The sequence below is a fragment of the Blennius ocellaris genome (genome assembly GCF_963422515.1).
Source record: "Blennius ocellaris genome assembly, chromosome: 19".
Classification (NCBI taxonomy): domain Eukaryota; kingdom Metazoa; phylum Chordata; class Actinopteri; order Blenniiformes; family Blenniidae; genus Blennius; species Blennius ocellaris.
In genome coordinates this window covers 16,333,773-16,353,300 of record NC_137668.1, presented here as the reverse complement: position 1 = coordinate 16,353,300, position 19,528 = coordinate 16,333,773, and the positions used below count along the sequence as shown (strand labels likewise).

The window sequence follows — 19,528 nt, the reverse complement described above, 5'->3', positions numbered from 1 at the left end:
ATGTGCTTTGAGTGTATGTAAATACCAGATATTTATAATTCTCTTTTGTGTGTCTCTCTCTTCTTGTTTGTTTGTCACTTCTTCCTCATGGTTGTTTATTTCCTTGTAGAGCTAGTTTTGGGGCCTGCAGATTTCCCGTGGCAGCAGTTGGATGCGCACGTTGACTCGGCCACGATGACAATGAAAGGCCTGTCCAGCAGCCGCAGCCACCACCACACAGTGACCTGCGACCCCTCGTATGACTCTATGACTCTGGGACACTCGGATCACCGGTCCTACTTTCTCAACCCAGGGGAGGCTCATTCATCCGACCACCCATGCTACACACAGCGGAACTCCTTCCAGTCTGAGTGCAATGCTTATCCCGATCTGGCCAGCTGCACCTTCCCTCGCAGACATTACAGCTCCCATCATGAGCTCAAGGAGGAGTGTGGTGCTTTGGTGCCTTACACTGGGCCAACCGGGAGTAGTAAGGGAGGTGGAGGCAACAACAACCGCATCCCTTCGAACTTGCTGGAGCAGTTTGAGAGCCAGGCACCGGTGCGTCGTGAAGGCTACCACACACTGCAGTACAAACGCACGGCAGTAGAGCACCAGCGCAGTGATAGTCCCGGGCGAATCCGTCACCTCGTCCACTCCGTCCAGAAGCTTTTCACCAAGTCCCACTCCCTTGAGGGGCCCTCGGGTTCTGGTGGAGGAGGTAGTGGGAGGATGAATGGCAGCAAATCCAGTCCAGATGATCCTCCCTCGTCCTCTGGCACCCTGAAGCACAGCAAGCGCAGTAAGAGCAAGGACCGCTCGAAGTCGGAGCCCAAGATGCGCACCGCCATCTCGGGCTACTGGAGCTCCGATGACACGCTGGACCGAGAGATGTGCCTCTACCATCACCATCATGGCGGTGGCAGTGGAGGGCTCCCATCTGGAGTCATGACCATGGGGCGCCACCCAGACAAATCTCAGTCGCAGTACTTCATGGAGTCCTACAACACCATCAGCGCCCAGTCCCTCAAGACGTCCCGCAGCAACAATGACGTGAAGTGTTCAACGTGCTCCGGGGGGAGCAGCGGAGCCCTGCCTCTGATGAGTGCACTCGATAGCCAAGTTCAGCTGAAGAAGAGCTCGTGGTCTTCTACTCTGACGGTGAGCAGAGCAAGAGAGGTCTACCAGAAGGCCTCGGTCAACCTAGATAAAGCTCTAGTGAAAGCCGAGCAGGGGCGCACTTGCCACTTCCTACAGGTAGGACTGTTAAAGCAGCCCCACCTTTCGCATGTCATCCTTCATATATCATCCGATGTCAGCTGCGCCTGAATGTTCCAGTTTTTCTGCATGCATCAGCGTATGTTTGGGTGCGTCTGTCTGTGCATGTTAGAGACTGATCGTGGTTGGTGCAGTGGCCCGGACCCCAGCCTGTCATTCTCATGTTCACTTCTATCTTTCAATATCATCATAAAACATTTCATAAAATCATCACGTTATCTGCTCCTCTGTTTGTGCCTGTGTGCTCAGAATTTGTTTGTACATGATCTGATTTGTATGCAATCATTTTTCTACTGTGCAGTATGTCAAAAGCCACAGGATAACGCACTTAGCTTTTACATTCGCAGAAAAATGTTAAAGTAAGCTTCCAGTTCTGAAATTTTACATATTTATGTTTGCAGTATACAAGCACCGAAAAATGACCTGAAACACAAATTTAATTGGTTTCTAGGGCATAAATGTAAAATTGTGGCATGGAGCTACATTTGTACAACTATCAAGATTGTACTTGTTGTACTTGAAGCGGTTATTGCAGCCTTGGTGTGTGCGAGTGAGTGTCTGTGTCTGGGTACATCTTATTCACTGAGATTATGACACCATGAGGCGATCAGAGGAAGCCAGAGGTGAGCAGACAAAGAACAGATAAAACAAAAAGAAAATGCTGCAGTCACACACACACACACACACACACACACACACACACACACACACACACACACACACACACACACACACACACACACACACACACACACACACACACACACACACACACACACACACACACACACACACACACACACACACACACACACACACACCAAACCGCTCGATAGCGCTTTGCGTTCATTCTATTTTTGGAAAGATAAAAGTCTTTCAGATTACACGCAATTCTTCACGTTGGCACGGTAAGCTGGAAATATAAGCCAGAGGATAGAAATGCAGAGGCAACGCACACAGACTGGGTGTGTGCATGTATGTGTGCACATATGAGCACCTGTGTGTTCGTACTGTAGGGAAAAGAAGACCAAAAGAGAGCAACTCAGGGAGAGAAGCGAGCGTGGAGTGTAAGAAGCAGAAAGCAAGAGAGAGGAACATAAAAGACAGAGAGAAAGTTGTGTATGGCCGTGCATTTTAACATCCTGGAGAACAGAGCAAGCAGATCAAGGAAGGATGTTGTCACGGCAGTGTGGCAACTATTCTTCCAGTCTAAAAGAGCCATTGCTTTTTCTCTAAAAAGTGGGAAGGAAGGAAAGCGGGCTTTCAAAATGAACAGCCTGACAAGTTGGTCTGAATATATTTGAATGTCTAAAAGAAAAAAAAGCTGCTTGTGTAGAATTGTTGAGCGTAATCCAGTATATTCACCTTATTGCTTCACTAATAAGGGCTCACCCTTTCATGCAACATTCAAAATATTCCTTTTTTTTTCTCAAATTGTCTTTTATGAGGAGGATCAGAATCGCCTCAAAAGACTGACTTCATGCAGGTTTTATAGCTTTTTTACAGCCGCAACAATTTGCTTCTTTTGACATCATACACCCAGCCTTATACAATATGTTAACGCAGTCTTTAGCCGCCCATGACATCAAGGTCGGCCTGGTCTCCTAGCTACGCACCAGTCTGTTCAATGATTCTTGTGCACTTTTTTTCCCCCCCCCTCCCTCTGTATCTCATTTCTTTCACTTCAGAGCCGGTGCCCTAACAGCCACTCACATTGGGACTGCAGTGGTTCTGTTGAACAAAACCCCCTTTGTTTTGCCCTCTCTCCCCATGTCTGCCGTCTTTGACTGCCTCTCTTTTAGGTTAGGGTGAGGAGATAGCTTTTCCTCCTCCTTTTTTTATAGCTTCATTAGCGTGTGTGAAAAGTCAGGAGAGCAGACAGAGGCCAGGGTGCTCCCACATTTTGTCAAAACAATTAATTCCCTGTATTTGATATGCAGCATGCATCACAGGACAGGGAAAAGAAGGCCACCGCCATTGACAAGCTTATGGTATGATTAAGGCAGTACCTGCATCGATACCGTTGCTGCTCAGTCTTTAATGCAACATAGAGTGCTGTCGACAGATATTTACCACAGGCCTGTTTGGAAAGTGCTTTCGGTATCCACCTGTCTGAATGTGTGAGCGTGTCTGTGGGAGCTCTCAGGTGTGAAGTGTGTTCATTCCCCGTTTGCCTAATCTCACCCCACTTCATCTCTACAGGTGCCTCAGGATGACTGGAGTGGCTTCTCTCCCCTGGGGAAGGATGATGAGATTCCGTGCCGGCGGATGCGCAGCGGCAGCTACATTAAGGCCATGGCCGAGGAAGACAGTGGCGACTCGGACTGCAGCCCGAAACCCTCGCCGAAGGTCCAAGCACGTCGAGCGAGCTACCTGAAGGCCACGCAGCCATCTCTCACAGAGATGACCACGCTCAAGTGAGTGTGTGCCCAATTTTTGCCATTCCAACTTTTCAGATAATTGAGAGTCAAGTAAAGAAAAGCCAATGCAAATTTCCAAATCACCAAGAAACCACTTTCAAATAACTAAACTAAGATATTTGGCAATTATATGAAGCAGTGATTCCTTATAATTACAATGAAAAAAGAGTGGGATATAGCGGCGGAAACAATTTGGGGATAAGGAAGATGCCTTTTCCCAACATGTTTTTTACCTTATAACTTTTGAGGCCACCTGTGATAAACAGAATTACAGTATTGGTGGGTACGACGATTTAATACATTATGATATCACTTGTGATTCGTTCTGAATGTCTTTGTTATGGCGATTCATTAAAATGATGCAATGAGCTTTAGTGTAATAGTAATGACAGACTATACAAAATTACTTATAAAACACATTTCACATCAAAACTAAATGCGTAACTCGTACAAGCATGTTCAGCATTCATACCCCAATAGCTGTTCACGATATTGCTCAAGAAGTCCAACATTTAGCCAAAAATGACTATTTGACTATTAGAGAGGGCATCGGAGGGGAGAGTTTGGAGGGTGCAGTGTGATTCAAGGGCTGTTGGGGAATTTTACAAATTGTTGACTCGATGTCTTTCATCTATTTAATTACTTTGTAGCCTTATCACTTCAAGCTTTCCAGTTGCTGTAACTGCGGGGTTGCCTGCATCTTATGTGTGCGAGCACATGCTTCCTGATGCAATGTTCAAATCTGCTGAAAGCGTGCAATCAAACCGCACACGCTCAGTGAGACAGAGAGGAGAGATAAAGGGAATGAAAGTCAAACAGAAAAGTCAACAAACAGATTGAGTTGGAAGCAGTCTGTTAATCACACGTTTTACTGGCATCAGCCGTGTGTGTGTGTGTGTGTGTGTGTGTGTGTGTGTGTGTGTGTGTGTGTGTGTGTGTGTGTGTGTGTGTGTGTGTGTGTGTGTGTGTGTGTGTGTGTGTGTGTGTGTGTGTGTGTGTGTGTGTGTGTGTGTGTGTGTGTGTGTGTGTGTGTGTGTGTGTGTGTGTGTGTGTGTGTGTGTGATTGGGTTCCTGGCTCATAATGGTCACAGCCTAATTACCTGTTCTATGTTTACAACTCAGAGACACAAACATCTATCTCCATGGCTGGACTCTACATTTTCTGCATACACAGACACACAACCATGCATGCATTGAACAGACTTAAGCCTTCTTTGGAATCCATGATGTCTGTTCATTTACTGAAAGGTCTTCAAAAATAAATGTCACATTCTTCAGAAATGTAAGGTAGGTTGTGAGCGCCATCAAATGTTTTCATTTTCTCAACAATTCTTTTTGAAAGTATGAAGGCTAAAAACAAGGTTTTATCATTTGAAGATCTTCAGGAAAGTTCTGCCCATAAACACATTTTTAGTGGTAACAGAGTTCATCAGGAGAATTTCTAATCCAGTCTACACAAGAAGATCAGTGATAGTATTTCATCTAATCCTATTTTTGATTTCTGAAGATATTGAAGGATAACACTTTATGTGCAAAAACACTTGTAAAATGCTTAATACTAAAAGATGCCCATATTTTTGTTTATTTCACTTTCATTGCTATTTCTACTAATAATACTGTACCGAACTAGTCTTTCCTGAGCTGAAAACATGAGCAAAATGAAGTCCAGTGGGGCAAGAACTGTTTTAAAATGGTCATTCAGATATAGAAATGCATATCTGGAAAATCTACAACTTGGCTTGAGCATAGTTTCTTTTATATATAGTCTCTACATGCAGCTTTTACTTCACAGTGAGTAAATCTCGTGGATGAACTCTGCAGTCACTTTTATTTTCCCAAGCAAAGTGATGAAGGTCATCTGTTAGCTTGTTAACCTTTTTAATACTCGGACAGATCATGGTTTTTGCACCATCGGGTTTAGATTGTGAAGAAAACAATAATGGCAAATGTTTGTTTTGACACATCACACCCTTGTACGTGTTGTTTGAATGTTTGCAATGTTGCACACCTTGTGTTGGGTTTGACCCAGTGGAGACTTTTCCTATCTCACTGAAACAGAGAAAGAATTGAGGACGAGGAGTCTTGTGTTGCAGCATGGGGCTGTGACTGATTAGCTATGTAATATACAGAGATGAGAAGAACACCAGTGGGTGCTCAGTCATTGTTACGGGTCACACAAACATGTACACACTCTTGCGTAAGTGCAAGTGGCGCAGCTTGGGGCCCACTAATGACTTGAATTTGGCTCTGGGAATGTGATCATCATATGATGGAACCCAGTGGAACAAACCAAGCTGCAGTGCTGCACATTGAAGATAGAGAATAAGGCGGGGGCAGCTGACATCTTGTTCTCACACTGTGCTTTTGGGAGCTGGCACAAGTCTGTTACACTCCGCAATGATTAAATAATCAGCTTTTGTTTTTTGTTTTTTGTCCCCATATGTTTCGGAGCCCATTCTGTCCTTGACTTGTTGTGACGTGCTCCTGAGGAGTTGTGGTGTTTGTTCGCCCTCATCCATTGCTAACCTTCCTCTTTATTAAAACACATGGCACACAGATGAAGCATTCAAATGGCTTGGATTATTTCTGGCACACAAACAAGCTCAAGGGAAATATTGCCTCCTTTCTTGTTTCCCTCATTCACTAACTGCCATCCTGCTTTTTGCCACTAATTCATTTGTTCTTGGCTCAGATTTTATCGTATTTGTTCCATGTGTCACAAGGAGACAAGCCGTCTCTCCTTCCCTCTAACCAGAGTCAGTGCATAGCGGTTTCTTTATTCCAGCAGTGACTTGGATCGGGAGGAACTACGAGAAGGACAAAAGAGCAAGGGGTACACAAGGAATGGAAAGTTGTAAAAAAAAAGAAAACATGCTGAAGCAACCAAGAAGACTGAAATACGATGACGGACAAGATGAAGCACTGATTGTAAACCATAGATCTCTTATTGCATGAGCACTTGCAGGAGGAATTGGCAGTCAGCTTTAGGCAGCCTTGATTCTTCCCTGACAAAGAAGTATGTGTTCATTAATGTCACTTGTTCCGTCGATGGACACCTCTGTTACATTGACCTCCATATCTTCAGGTGGTACTGATTACAAGCTGGGGCTCCCATTCAAGTTGCCACAATAGACGTCATTGGTGCCACAATCAGCCACACAGGGATATCAAGAAGAGATGTGGATAGAAATAATGATGTGGACTTGATTAGTCTGTGCATCAGACGGAGTCACAGACTTTCGCTGGCTAATATGAGTGATTCATACCGGTTTTTGAGGTTTGGAGTAGTCTCACACCCTTTCCTAAAATACCAATATTTTTTTTTTTTCATATTCTGTCTTATGAATGTTGGAGGAAAATGTAGATTTCAACTGTGAGGAGTGATGTTTATTTTCTCTCACACTAATCAGCATCGTGTTTTAAGCTTTAAAATGAATTTACTTTTATTAATCTATCTGTCAAAACAAAGAAACAAAGGGTCAGTGTAGGAAACGCAATGTTAAGGCATAATGCCAGCAAGCTTTGTGGTAATCTAGACTACCACAACATAGAGCAGTTTGTAAACTATCTTGTTACTCTCTTGGCACTTCAAAAATATGTCTTCATCTCTGATGACATTAAATGTAAAGTAATACTATCAGAACATCTCGGCTTAAATAAGAGGAACAACATAGTTGAAACAAACTGGCAACATGTCATACGGATGGAAGCCTTTAAGCCATAACTTCAAATTGCATCTTCATTAATATTGAAGAATATAGAGGGACAGTTTGTCCGAGACATGGCTTAGAATTAATAACTGTCCATTCATTGCACTTATTCCTCTCTATGTGGTTTGTCTGTCCTTCCACCTGACTTCTCCTTTCCACTTATCCATCCAAGAATGAGTAATCTTGTTTGCTTTGCTGTGATAACCAAGCTCCGCGCTCAAGAGGAACTGCATAATTAAAGAAGACTTAACAAGTGCAGGCAGGGATGCAGGAGTTGTATGTACAAATGTAGAATACATGTCTGTCGGGATGTTCTCATATAGCTCTGTGAATTATGAAAGTGTATCCTGAACGATCTTGTCACATGTTTGGATCATTACATTTCCAATCCCTCTTTGAAGCAGTCTGTATTATTAGAAGTGACATTGGCATGTGGAAATGTAGATTTTGTGTTTTTAAAATTAGAGAAACATTGGATGAAATAAAAATCAAAGCATACAGTTGACTGCATCTCTATATGTTCTCATGAGTGGATACATGCACAGAGAGAACATGCAAACTGTATTCAGAAAAGCATCCAAGCCCACACTAAGTGAGAGGACTAACCACTGCAGTATTGTGCAGCCTATTGCTGGGCTGTGTTACTTCCAGATATCTTGTTTTAAACTCTTTGCCAGAGTCTCAAATTTGCAAAGAGCCCTTTTTTTTGAAAACCTTGGGGACCTATTCAGATTTTGATACAACTGCACACTTCAGTCATTGAAAAGAAGAGCAGAGCTTTACCAACTCAACTTGTCACTCACTAAACAAGGCTGCACTCATCTACACTTAGGCAGTAACTAATAGCGAGGTAGTTTAAACTATTGTGCTTGCAACTTAATTCATGTCGCATAACAGAATAATTATATAATGTACATTTTGTTGCATGATGTGACCTTTATAAACAAGCAATGCTTTTGAAAGAGCATTCCTTGCACAATAATTATTGTTCCACAGGAGTATATACCTTCAGTTATATGTGACAATGTGTAACAGAGTGGGAAATACTTGAATATTGCACCTACACTGCTCAGTTTAGGTTGTATAACTTGTGTTGTTTCCATGGTAGTCTGTTTAGTAGGCCACAATCTTCAAGGGCAGAGTAAGTTAACCTTTTACATTTAATTTCCCCTGATTATTGAATAGTTTAACTCGCGTGCCACAGCGACCTACACTACACTATCCTACACACACACAAGCACACACAGGCACAGGCGTGAATCGTGCTGAGCGATCAGAATGGAGTCAGGTGAGTGTTAATGAGACACCTATTCATCCTGTTGGAAAGAAGCTGTGTGTTTCTGTGCCAATCTGTGGGTCTTTGAGTTTTTATGCCAGTCTGTAGGTCTTTTATCCATTCGTTTTGAGTACTACAAAGTAAACTGGGGGAAGTTCACAGGTAGAGATACACACTTGCGCACACTTCCCTGACTTATGGCTGCTGGCACTCTCCCCATTAAGTGTTTCAGAAAGTGCTTACAAGGTGCTTCGAGGACAGACAACCTAAGCTACTCCGAGTGTTGATTAGATAAGGGTGTCTCCTGAAGCAATTGTGGATTGATCCGTATCTTTGGTCCATACACACTGCCAAGTACTTTGCAAATACCTTGTCTCACTCACTTTTCTTCACTTCATTGCTCCATCTTATACTGGTTTTTTTTCTCTCTTAATCTTGCTTTGTTTTTACGGTTTTTTCCAAGCTCCTGGTTTTTTTGCCCGGCTTTGACTTTTTGTTTTTGTGCTTTCTTATTTCTTCTTTTACTGTAGGATTTCCACTGAGCATTCGCCAAAGCTGCAGATACGCAGCCACAGCTATCTACGGGCGGTGAGTGAGGTTTCCATCAATAGAAGTCTGGACAGCTTGGACCCGGCAGGACTGCTGGCCTCGCCTAAATTCCGTTCACGAAACGAGAGCTACATGAGAGCTATGAGCACCATCAGCCAGGTTAGTGACACCCAGGGGCCTGCACATCTCCGTCTGTTTTTGCAGCCCCTGTACCTCCACCAGTATGACAATATGATTGGACTACAGCCGGAGGAAATCCTGTCCACGAGCAACGTAACGGTGCATTCATGCAGCTGGGAACATGGAAAGTTACCAGTTGGGATGATTCCCACATCTGAGTTGGGAGCATTCACATGACAACAGGAAACCGCTGACAGGTCCACCCCCGCATATTCTGCAGAAACATTGTCTTCAGCCATACGAGCAAACACAGACAAAATTATGCTTGTCAGGTCAAGACTTGGTTTTAATTTAACTGTTATGGGCATGATTATTACAGAGAATCAATCCATCTGTCTACCTTTCATCTATACCATCTTTTCTAACTTTTGTAGGCTGTTGGCACCAGTCCCAGCAGAATGAAGGTCACAAAGCAAACACAGATAATTACAGACATACTCAGAAAGTGCACAATAAGAAACACTATTAGATATCATATACTTAGATGCACAAATACTGTGGCTTTTTCGTCGTGTCCCCCCAACCCATTGTTTCCTTGGGAAGTACCTTCATTCTTTAACATAATTACTGGGAACTTTTCATTTTCCCACTTTCTCATGAATGCACCATTTAGCCTGAACTAACAATCAGGTCACCATCCGGTGGAGTAGGAGTCGGAAGAAACCCCCCTCCCAACCCCTAATTAGTTGACATGTCTGCGTGTTATTATGTGAAGCTCAGATTGGCTAATTATACAGAAGTGCCCCTCGCCCCCTCTGGCACCTTCCTCCAGTGTAAAATCTTTCTTCTGGCTCTGCATATTTTGTGAACTACAATGACAGTCTGAAAGTGTCCTCCTCAGCATTTATGTAGTTGACAAACTCGAATTTATATGCTGGTATATGCTAATTAATGACAGCTGGATCTGACATTGTCTCTTGGTTTTTGCTTTGGTGCGATTTCTATGTGATATATTGTTGTGTGTTTGTGTGTGTGCCTATTATTGCCACAGCAACAGCAGATCATTAATTTTATATTTTGAGCACTGCTTCATACTCTGCATTACTTGGAGTGACAGAGGAGTTTAGCTTACCTTTCTGCTTGAGGTAACGGGGATATGTACTCCCCTCTTAAGCCCAGGGGCAACACTTTGCCTCACCATCTGAGTGATAGACCCCTGAGACATCCCTTCAAGCCCCGGCATGGAGCGGGCCCAGAGGACAATGTCACATTCGACCTGGCATCGACAAAAAGACTAAACGAGGTGCTGCTCAGGCTCTCCGTCTCACTCACATACAGTATGTGACATGTGTTTGAGTAGCATGTGAACTGGCACGAAAAGGAAAGGTTTAACGTCAAAAGACCGAGTTCACGTCCACAAACTGCCCTCGGCTGTGTAATTCATACGTGCCTGACTGTACACGCTCCCAACTGACAAACACCCCTATAGCTGTATTCACGTTTCACTTCTGTTTCCTGTGAAGACGTCTCGGAAACCCTTCAGGGAACGGGACACAGCTTTGTATTGTCCACCCTCACGTGACCTCGCCTGATACACACACCCAGCTCACAAGTCTGTCTAGGTTTGCTAAGCGTTGTATGTGTTGGACCTTGTTTTCAAACTCAATCTGCAGGAAGTAATGATGTTATGTGTAGCAAGATTACCTGGAGTCACAGCTCAAATCCCTGTCGTCCTTGCTTCCACACGTCATATTCTCACCTTTAATAACAAAACTTGTGCTTCACTCGGTTGTATTGCTCTTTGAAGTCTCACCCTGGAGTAATTCCTCTCCATCTACACCCTTTTGACTGTCTTACTTTTCTCAAATGTATTCCTTGTTTTGTTATATGTAAATTCTCGTGAATGTCTTGAAGCCTCACAGAGCAATGTGAGGGAACAAGGATGAAGACAGTTTTTGCTTTAACAGCGCCACTGTAATGCTTTCCTCTCAAAGTACCAAAATTCACTGGTAACAAATGGAAAATTTACGGAAAATGTGTGAATTTGGCTGGACTTTCTTAATGGGTTTTTGTCAAACTATTCAACAATAACAGATTACCTTCACTCTTATTTTAAAAGACTGCTCGCTTCCTTCCCTCCTGCCTTGTGAAGCTTTCAATTAGTGAAGTAGCTTAGAAACGTTGAATTCTAAAGCCCCCGAAAATATTTCCATGGCTTTTTATTTAATTTAATTTTGTCTGTGCAATTGTCTTTTTTTTGCCATTCCTGAGTGTGTGTCTTTTTTCCCCCCTGTGTTGTTTGTGCACCCATGCACCATGTCTGTGCATTCCGCCTTCTCTGCAGGTGAGCGAGGTGGAGGTGAACGGGCAGATCGAGGCAGTGTGTGAGTCAGTGTTCAGCGAGATGGAGTCGCAGGCTGTGGACGCGCTGGACTTGCCCATGCCCGGCTGCTTCCGCATGCGGAGCCACAGCTACGTGCGTGCCATAGAGAAAGGCTGCTCCCAGGAGGAGGAGGAGGCGGCGGTGGCGGCAGCAGCTGGCCTCATGGTGGGCAACAGGAGGACCAACTCACCCCCACATACGACCACAACGGTCAGAACCATCCAGAGCAGCACAGGTTGGTGGAAACATGTACTAAAAACATGCAAACTCATGTGCTCATGACGATGCATGAACATGCATTATCCATATCCCATCATAAATTAATATGTGTGCATTCAAAGTATGATTTATTGATGTGCTGAGACAGGCAGCATGTATATTGTATCAACCGATAAAAATAAGTAAAGTAGCACAGCAGTCACTGCAATAAAACACTGAACAATGATCGGATGTTATTTGATGGACGGCCATCAGTTCAGATTCTCCGATGCTGAAAAACGGTCATATTTAATTTCCCTCAATGAATTGAGTTCACTTGATAAGCCCACATTGGGCCACTTTCACTTCGCACACAAAGGCCAAACCCCTCAGTATCATTTCTGACCCACTTTTCTCTCCGCACACAATAAGGCTAAACTTTTTCCCACATAAGAGCTTATTTAAGTTGTTAGAGCTCAGTGACTGCTGGATCTTATTTTAGCCCTCTTGTGTGCTTCGTGGTCTGGAGGCTCTCGGCTTTCCAGCCTCGCTGCATGCAGTATTGATGCTGAGTGGCGCTGGCATCCAGAACTGGGTGCCTCTATGTGTCCTTCTGCAAATTCAAGCGTCATTCCCATACACTTTGCATGTTGAGTCACCATGGCCTGACGCATTTTGGCTTCCGTTTTTGATTAATTGTGCTAATTAAAAAAAAGCCTTACCCCAAACCTGGCAGACGAGGGTTATATTCAGCTAATTAAACACATTAACTGCAAATTGGACAAATGGCAAAAGTGAGTTAAAAAAATTCAACGGGCTTACAAGTGACTCTGAGCAAACATGTATTTAATGCTGCTCATCTTTGTCGTCTCTTACTTCCTTCTCCAGAAATTAGACAAAATGTGATGTTGTGTGCCAGCATTTTTATCATTATAAATTGATGAGCGGTATACATTAACAATACAATTAAAGGCAATAGAGGAGATTGTTGATTGTCCCTTTTTGAGCTGGTGGTTATTGATCTAATAAGGCGAAGTGATGAGATGAGGATGAGGATATTCTGCGCTTCCAGAAGAATCTCCCCCAGAGGAAGGGGGACTAAATGAAGACCATCTATCACAGTAGTGTGTTCGGGACTAAAATCTGTTTTTTGAGCGAGACAGTTGCTACACACAGTAAAGAATAGGAGGAGGTCTCTGTCTCTCTCTCTCTCTCTCTCTCTCTCTCTCTCTCTCTCTCTCTCTCTCTCTCTCTATCTCTCTATCTCTCTATCTCTCTATCTCTATCTATCTCTATCTTTTTTTTCCCAGCTGTCTGCTGTCTCACAGATCTTGCTGGAATCTCTTTTGAAGTGCAATGCTAAGACAGCATCTTTAAAAATAGATTAGATGATGGTATCCGCATGTGGCACATGATGGACAGATGGTGTGAAGGTTCAAAGAGAAGATGTGAGTGTGCTATGTGGCCACTGGTGACCCAGCATTATGCTGCTGCTGCTACAAAACGAGAGCAATCCTCTAACTGCCTTGTACAGTTATATGAGATTGTTGATGTTTTGTGGTACTTGACCTTTATTTCCTACTGGCTGTAATGTGTCTTGGAATTAGCAGCAACTGCAGCTTGAATAAACCACAAGTGGATGTTGGATCTAAGTGATATATCACAGGACAATGTGCAGAGCAGCTTACTGTGGTTCGTACTGAACGTAAAGGATTGCTTCAGATTACTGTCATCGTTTCAGTTGTGCAACATTCATCACCTCCCGAGATCTTCACCACCAACTCGTCACTCACTGTAATTAATGAGCCACCTCTCCTATTTCTCCACCTGGGGTAAGACTGTGATTGAAGAGGAAGGAAAGAAAGAGTGATTGGGGAAAAAAAAAAAGGAAACTGACAGCATTTTTGTCTTTCCCAGTCTCAACATGTTTAAGAGCTGAGTGACGGTGATTCCCATTTTTCCAGCTTATGCAGTCTTTAAAATGTACTGACTGCAGGTGGTTTTCGACACTATTAACCACCTGCAAATTCTAATCAACACCTCTTCAAACTAAAAGTGTTTCAAAGTTTTACAGTCTGTACTGTAACGGTTGTTACGTTTACATGAGAAGATGCTGAAAGCAGCAGGTCATCATAGTGAAAACGGGTGTTTCTACAGTGGATGAATATTATTCATGAAATTGATTTATTCAAATAAAAACTTTTTTATTAAAAAAAAAAAGTACATGTTTAATTTTGCTATGCAAAGTCTTAAGTGTTCTCTCAACCCAAATTGAGAACCATTGTGTGCAGGTCATTTATTGATTTTCTCATAATTTTAGGCTGTGTAAACCATATCGTTGATACAAACAATTGATTTTAGTAACAACTCTTAAATTGTTTCATGAATAAATTAATTAACTGTGAAGTTGCTGACTGAACGGTATCAAGTTCTCATATCTATAGAGGTTTCATCTATGTGAAATATCAGAATTATTCAGGTGAAATATTGCTCTCGGGAAGCTGCAATTAACACTTATATTCAATATGTCCAAAATACATTTCACACTCGGCAGATAATTATCATATCTTTTGAGAACAGCTATTAAAAGCTGTTGGTAAAATCTTACTTATTAAGTATGCTGTTGTCTTTTCTGATATAATGTTCTGATGTTAATATATAATTTTTTTTATACAAAGTGTTGGCTCTGGCATTGGATTAGTGCTCATGTTGAATGTGGTTCAGTACAGGTTGGAACAAATCCATAGAAGTTGTGTCTTTTTTTGCTTCCAATTCAATACATTGTAAAAATGCAGTAAGATGTACACATAATGGGGATAGAGTGTAAATTATATGCTGCTGCTGATGTACAGATGCACAGTTCCCATAAGGCTGAAAAAAGCTTTTATGTGAAAGCTTGAAAAACATGCATTATATAACATCGTATTCAAAAGACACATAGATCTCTCTCTCTCTGTCTGTCTGAGCCCCCACATATGGTGCACATAACACCGCAATGTCCTACGAAGTAAACACTCGCAGCTTTCACAGTTAAGTTTATTTCCGTTGTTCCGCGGTGCGGGAGTGCACACACATTCATGCATTTCACAGGAAACCGGCTGGGAGCTTGAAGTGAGAAGTGAAGACGTTGTTGTGGTGAATATTGCATGATGTTTCTGAGGCGCGCATCCAACGCCAGCTCCAGAAAAACAGTCTGCACTTATGGTTTCTGCTCCCACTTGTCCCCATGGCAAACTGCCAAATATCTCTCACACACACACACACACACACACACACACACACACACACACACACACACACACACACACACACACACACACACACACACACACACACACACGCACACACATACACACTGAAGACCTATCAGCTTCCCCTCATGCTCCTCTCCCATTTGCCCACTGCATTGCTCCAGCCCATTATTATTGATGATCTTTTTAATCCTGTGGAAGGAGACCGATTTAAGGAGGTGTCCTTTGATCTCCTCTCTTTGAACGTCTCGCGGCTGCGGCTGCTATCTTCTGCCTCTCTGCCCACTCACACTGGCACATACAGTACGTACGCACACTCTGCGCCTATCTAGTCACCCACAGACACATACTACTATTGCCATTGACAGACATGCTGGCCCAGACATCCGCTCCTTTGGATCGGTTTAACGAAATCTGGAGCAGATCCTCTTTCTAAAGCTTGCGAAAATCCATAGCAATCGGTTAATGTGAGGATTTCACTGCCTCTAATCCTTGGCTCCTCCACCCCACGTCGTCTCCTGTTAACATATTCATCACCTCTTCACTCTGCTTTTGTCTTTCCCTCACTTGGACGCTCGCACAGGAGTTAAGTCGCTCTGCTTTCTCGCAACAGCAATTAGATCTGTGGGTAAATCAACTCGTCGGTTCACCAGTGTGAGCAATTGACCCTCAATTAGAAACAGCATGCACACAGATCTTAAGTCTGGGAAATTTGCCACAGTTTCTGTCTGTTTCTCCAACACTTGATTTCTTTGCCTCACTGACCTGCTGTCAATTATCCAGCCTCATTTTCTCAACTTCTTATTCCCGAAGTGCAGAGGCATTGGCTGAGGAGAATGACTTTACTGCGAGGTCTCTGTAATAGCAGACAGGACACACTTTAATTTAATGCCTGTGAATTTTCTTAGCCCCCCTCCCCAATAAAAGCCATTGAGGTGAATATAACCTTCCTTAAGTGTGCATTTAAGGTTGGTTCATAATGCTGAAAATCTTGTCAAACATATTTTCACTTCATAGAGTTTTGAGGCACAGCTTTGAGCACTTTATTCTAACTGCTTACCCTCTAGTGTTTAGGGCAGCATTACATTGTTACAGTTTAAATTGACCACTTACTTAAAGATATTGTTTCAGCAAGGACATGATGGTAAAAGGCAGTACTAAAACATGCAAAACAATACAAAAAAAACCCACATTTACTATATATAGACAGTAAAAAAAAAGCAATCTCCTAAACTCTTGCCAGTTTATTAACGCCTTAGAGGGCATTTGTAAAAGGACAATAAAATCTGGAAAACCATTAACCAACTTGCTAAAATAATCCACATTACATAATTTCCCTCTGAAGTTTGCTAAATATGACTTAAGCAAATTGTTATATTTTTACTGTGACAAGTACAGTGCTTATGTTTAAACAGATTTTTAGGGAAAATTGGATGATTTAATGTTGAGAGGAAGAGATGAGTTATATGATTAATCATATCTTCTATGATTGCCATTAGTCCACTGAGGAAAGCCTGAAGAAAGGACGAATTTGCTAAATATAATTGTGTTAAATGTGATAAATGTTAAGAACACTAGTACCCAAATATGTATTATTAGTAAATACATGTGTATAAAATGCATGCAGTTTATTACTAGTATATACCTGCTGTTATGGCTTCAGACATCTCACATATCGCTTTAAGAAAACACCTGTTTAATCACACAGTCACACAGAGGAATTAAAGATTAAGAAAAACACACATTTATAGGAAGTGTACAAAACTGACTATAACTTCAACCTATTTTATAAACGTGTTTTCCCCTTTTATCACATAAAATTCAGCAATTCAACAATTCAGAACCTGCATTTTAATAACGGCACAGAAAATAAATCCAATAAAAATCTAATCATATTTTTCATAATTACAGGTTGAAATGTTTTCTCAAATCCGATATTTTGTCATCAAGAGACCTCCGAATGCTCATTGCTTCCATCAGCGCCGACCTTGTACATGCAAATACGATTGTGGAGATTTTCTGCACTGGAATAGTCGGACGCTCTTTTGTTTTTCCATGTACATTATTGCTGTTGGCGATAAAGCCTATGCAACACTGCCCCCAGGGGCTCAGTGCAACACAGCACTGCACCTCTACCCTTTACTCCTACAGTGTCTGTGTGAGTGGGTGGATGAGAAACGACCAGACAGCATGACCCAATTAACAACAATCACTGACATCACTGGCACTTTTCCAGGAGATATGTTCTGAGAAAGCTTGTGGGGAATAAATAGCGGATTCCCCAGTATGCTAAATATAATCCGCCTGCATGCAGACTGCTGAAGTCCGACCGGCTCAAGATCAAACCGGGCATCGGACCAGGCTCTCCCCTCACATCTCCATCAGCCCACACAAAGCTCAGAAAGCAGGTCTGGAATTTGTTTGTCACGTGTCAGAGTGACTAACATTTTCTTAAAGCACAGAAAAATGAAATTGCAGCTGTGGGGCTCAGTATGTGTGTGTGTGGGGGTCACACATGCTCTGTGAAGGTCCCCTCTCAAGGTGGGTTTAAGGAGGAGCATAGGTGAACAGTCCCTTTGGCAGTATTTGACAGAACTCGCAATGCTGAGGGCTCCGACACCTGACCGATGTCTCTCCGCTTCATGCTGCTGCAGTCAGTTACGGCAGATTTGACCATCTGCTTGCTTATGTTATCTAATGAGTTCACTGCCCGGTCAGGACTGAAGGTAAACATACAGAGTCCCAGGACTCTGTGGATGATGTGCAGGCCGGGTATTATAGAATTGCTCCCATGGATTCAATCTGATTTTGGCTTCTGCAAGTTTATTTCACAAAATAAGAACGGTTTTAGAAACATGACTGCATTTACTGCCATGTATATTTAATGAAATGCAATTTGAGTACACTGCAGTCTTGACGGAAACACAATATTCGTTCTGGCAGTAACAGGTTGTAACTGCTCTGAACTGCCGCCTCTCGAGTATGAACATGCTACATCAACGAGACCTCCCTCTTCTAAACCACAAGGTGGCAGTAATTGGACTATTTGGGTTTATGGAGGGTATCCAGTTATTGAGTTGTAAAGTGCTCTGAGATTATCGTTTTAAATAAATAACCGTGAAATTAGATGGACTTCCACTCCAGCAGCATATAGGAGGAGACTGATATGCAGTGTCATATACTTTTGATTGGTGTTTATTGAGTGAGCTTCAATAGTGAAACTGACAGCAATTTACTACGTTTCAGTTATATTCAATTTAATATTTTTGATTGGGCCCTACTTTTGTGCTGTAAAACCAGAACAGTCGCAATCGAGCTGTCTATCCAACCTTTAGATATCCTGTTTGAAACAACAGAGTGACATTTGTTGACCAGAACATCACAGTCTTCATTTATTGACCACGCACAATCGAGTAATCAAATCCTTGATTCACTCGATTTGGGTATTCACTGATTAAAGTAAAGCTGTGACGCCACAGTCACCACAATGCCCTGGTACTTTTTGATTTACTGTCCGGAGTTCATAAATCAATTTCTGTCAGAAACTGCTGAGAGACTCTGCATGGTTGCTTTGTTAGATTAACTGAAACACACCAAAACAATATGTGCGCGGCTACAGCCTCATTTGCTCTCTTCTAAGTGAGTGAATCAGTCACCCACGCACTGCAGACAGCTCAGCTAATAAGATAAAGATCAGATAAGATGATCGTTTATTTGTCCGACAATGGGGAAATTTTCAGCATCGATATTAAGCATGATAACAGTAACAATAAAGTCGAAACAAACTAAAACATGATCACTGCAGTTCAGTTTGTAATGACAGCCAATATAACTATGTGGTCAGTTTAAAAAACAATCTCATTTGAGAGAAACAAAGTGATTTCAAAGTAAATTTTCCAATTAACTTAGTTTGTCACTGATGAAAAAAGAAAACCCCACTGATTTGTAATTAATTATTAACCTTTAAAAAATATACTTTTGACTAAGTTGGGAGGGGGGGGGGGGGGGGTCAAAGTTGGTCTTTGTCGTTTTGCCATTTTAATTCAATGGGAAATATTTGGTTAAAGAAGTAATTTACAGAAGTGAGTTGGGGGAGTTGCATGAGGACAGTGAAGGGGACTGTCCCACCCTGCATGAGTTATTGGTGTGTTTGGGGTGGGGGTGAGGGGGGGGGGGGGATCCAGGCGCGTCCACATCCTGACATAAGATCCAACATCGTCAGAGAGAAAGAGGAAAAGAGGCAGAGAGGACTCCTCCTGTCATCCGGCTCCGTGTGGCGGACACACCGCGGCCATGTCTCTACTTCATTGTCTGTACAGCGCGCTGCTCGGCGCGTGCGACTACTGGATCCGCTTCTGTGAGTA

At 42.6% G+C, this 19,528-nt stretch overlaps 1 protein-coding gene across 2 annotated transcripts in view; it reads left to right on the top strand.

Moving 5' to 3' along the window:
- Positions 1–174: 174 nt before the first annotated feature.
- LOC308143854 (disks large-associated protein 1-like) overlaps positions 175–19,528 on the top strand; it is a gene marked incomplete at its 5' end in the record, with an annotated part of 46,076 nt that continues 26,722 nt past the window's right edge. Inside the window, 4 exons of one of the 2 annotated variants that reach the window (XM_080514791.1) lie at positions 175–1,107; positions 3,460–3,674; positions 9,194–9,371; positions 11,677–11,950. In XM_080514791.1, the coding sequence (XP_080370917.1) occupies positions 175–1,107; positions 3,460–3,674; positions 9,194–9,371; positions 11,677–11,950 (1,600 nt within the window). Of the gene's footprint in view, positions 1,237–3,459; positions 3,675–9,193; positions 9,372–11,676; positions 11,951–19,528 lie in introns of both variants that reach the window. The other variant, XM_080514790.1, reaches the window with a different exon arrangement.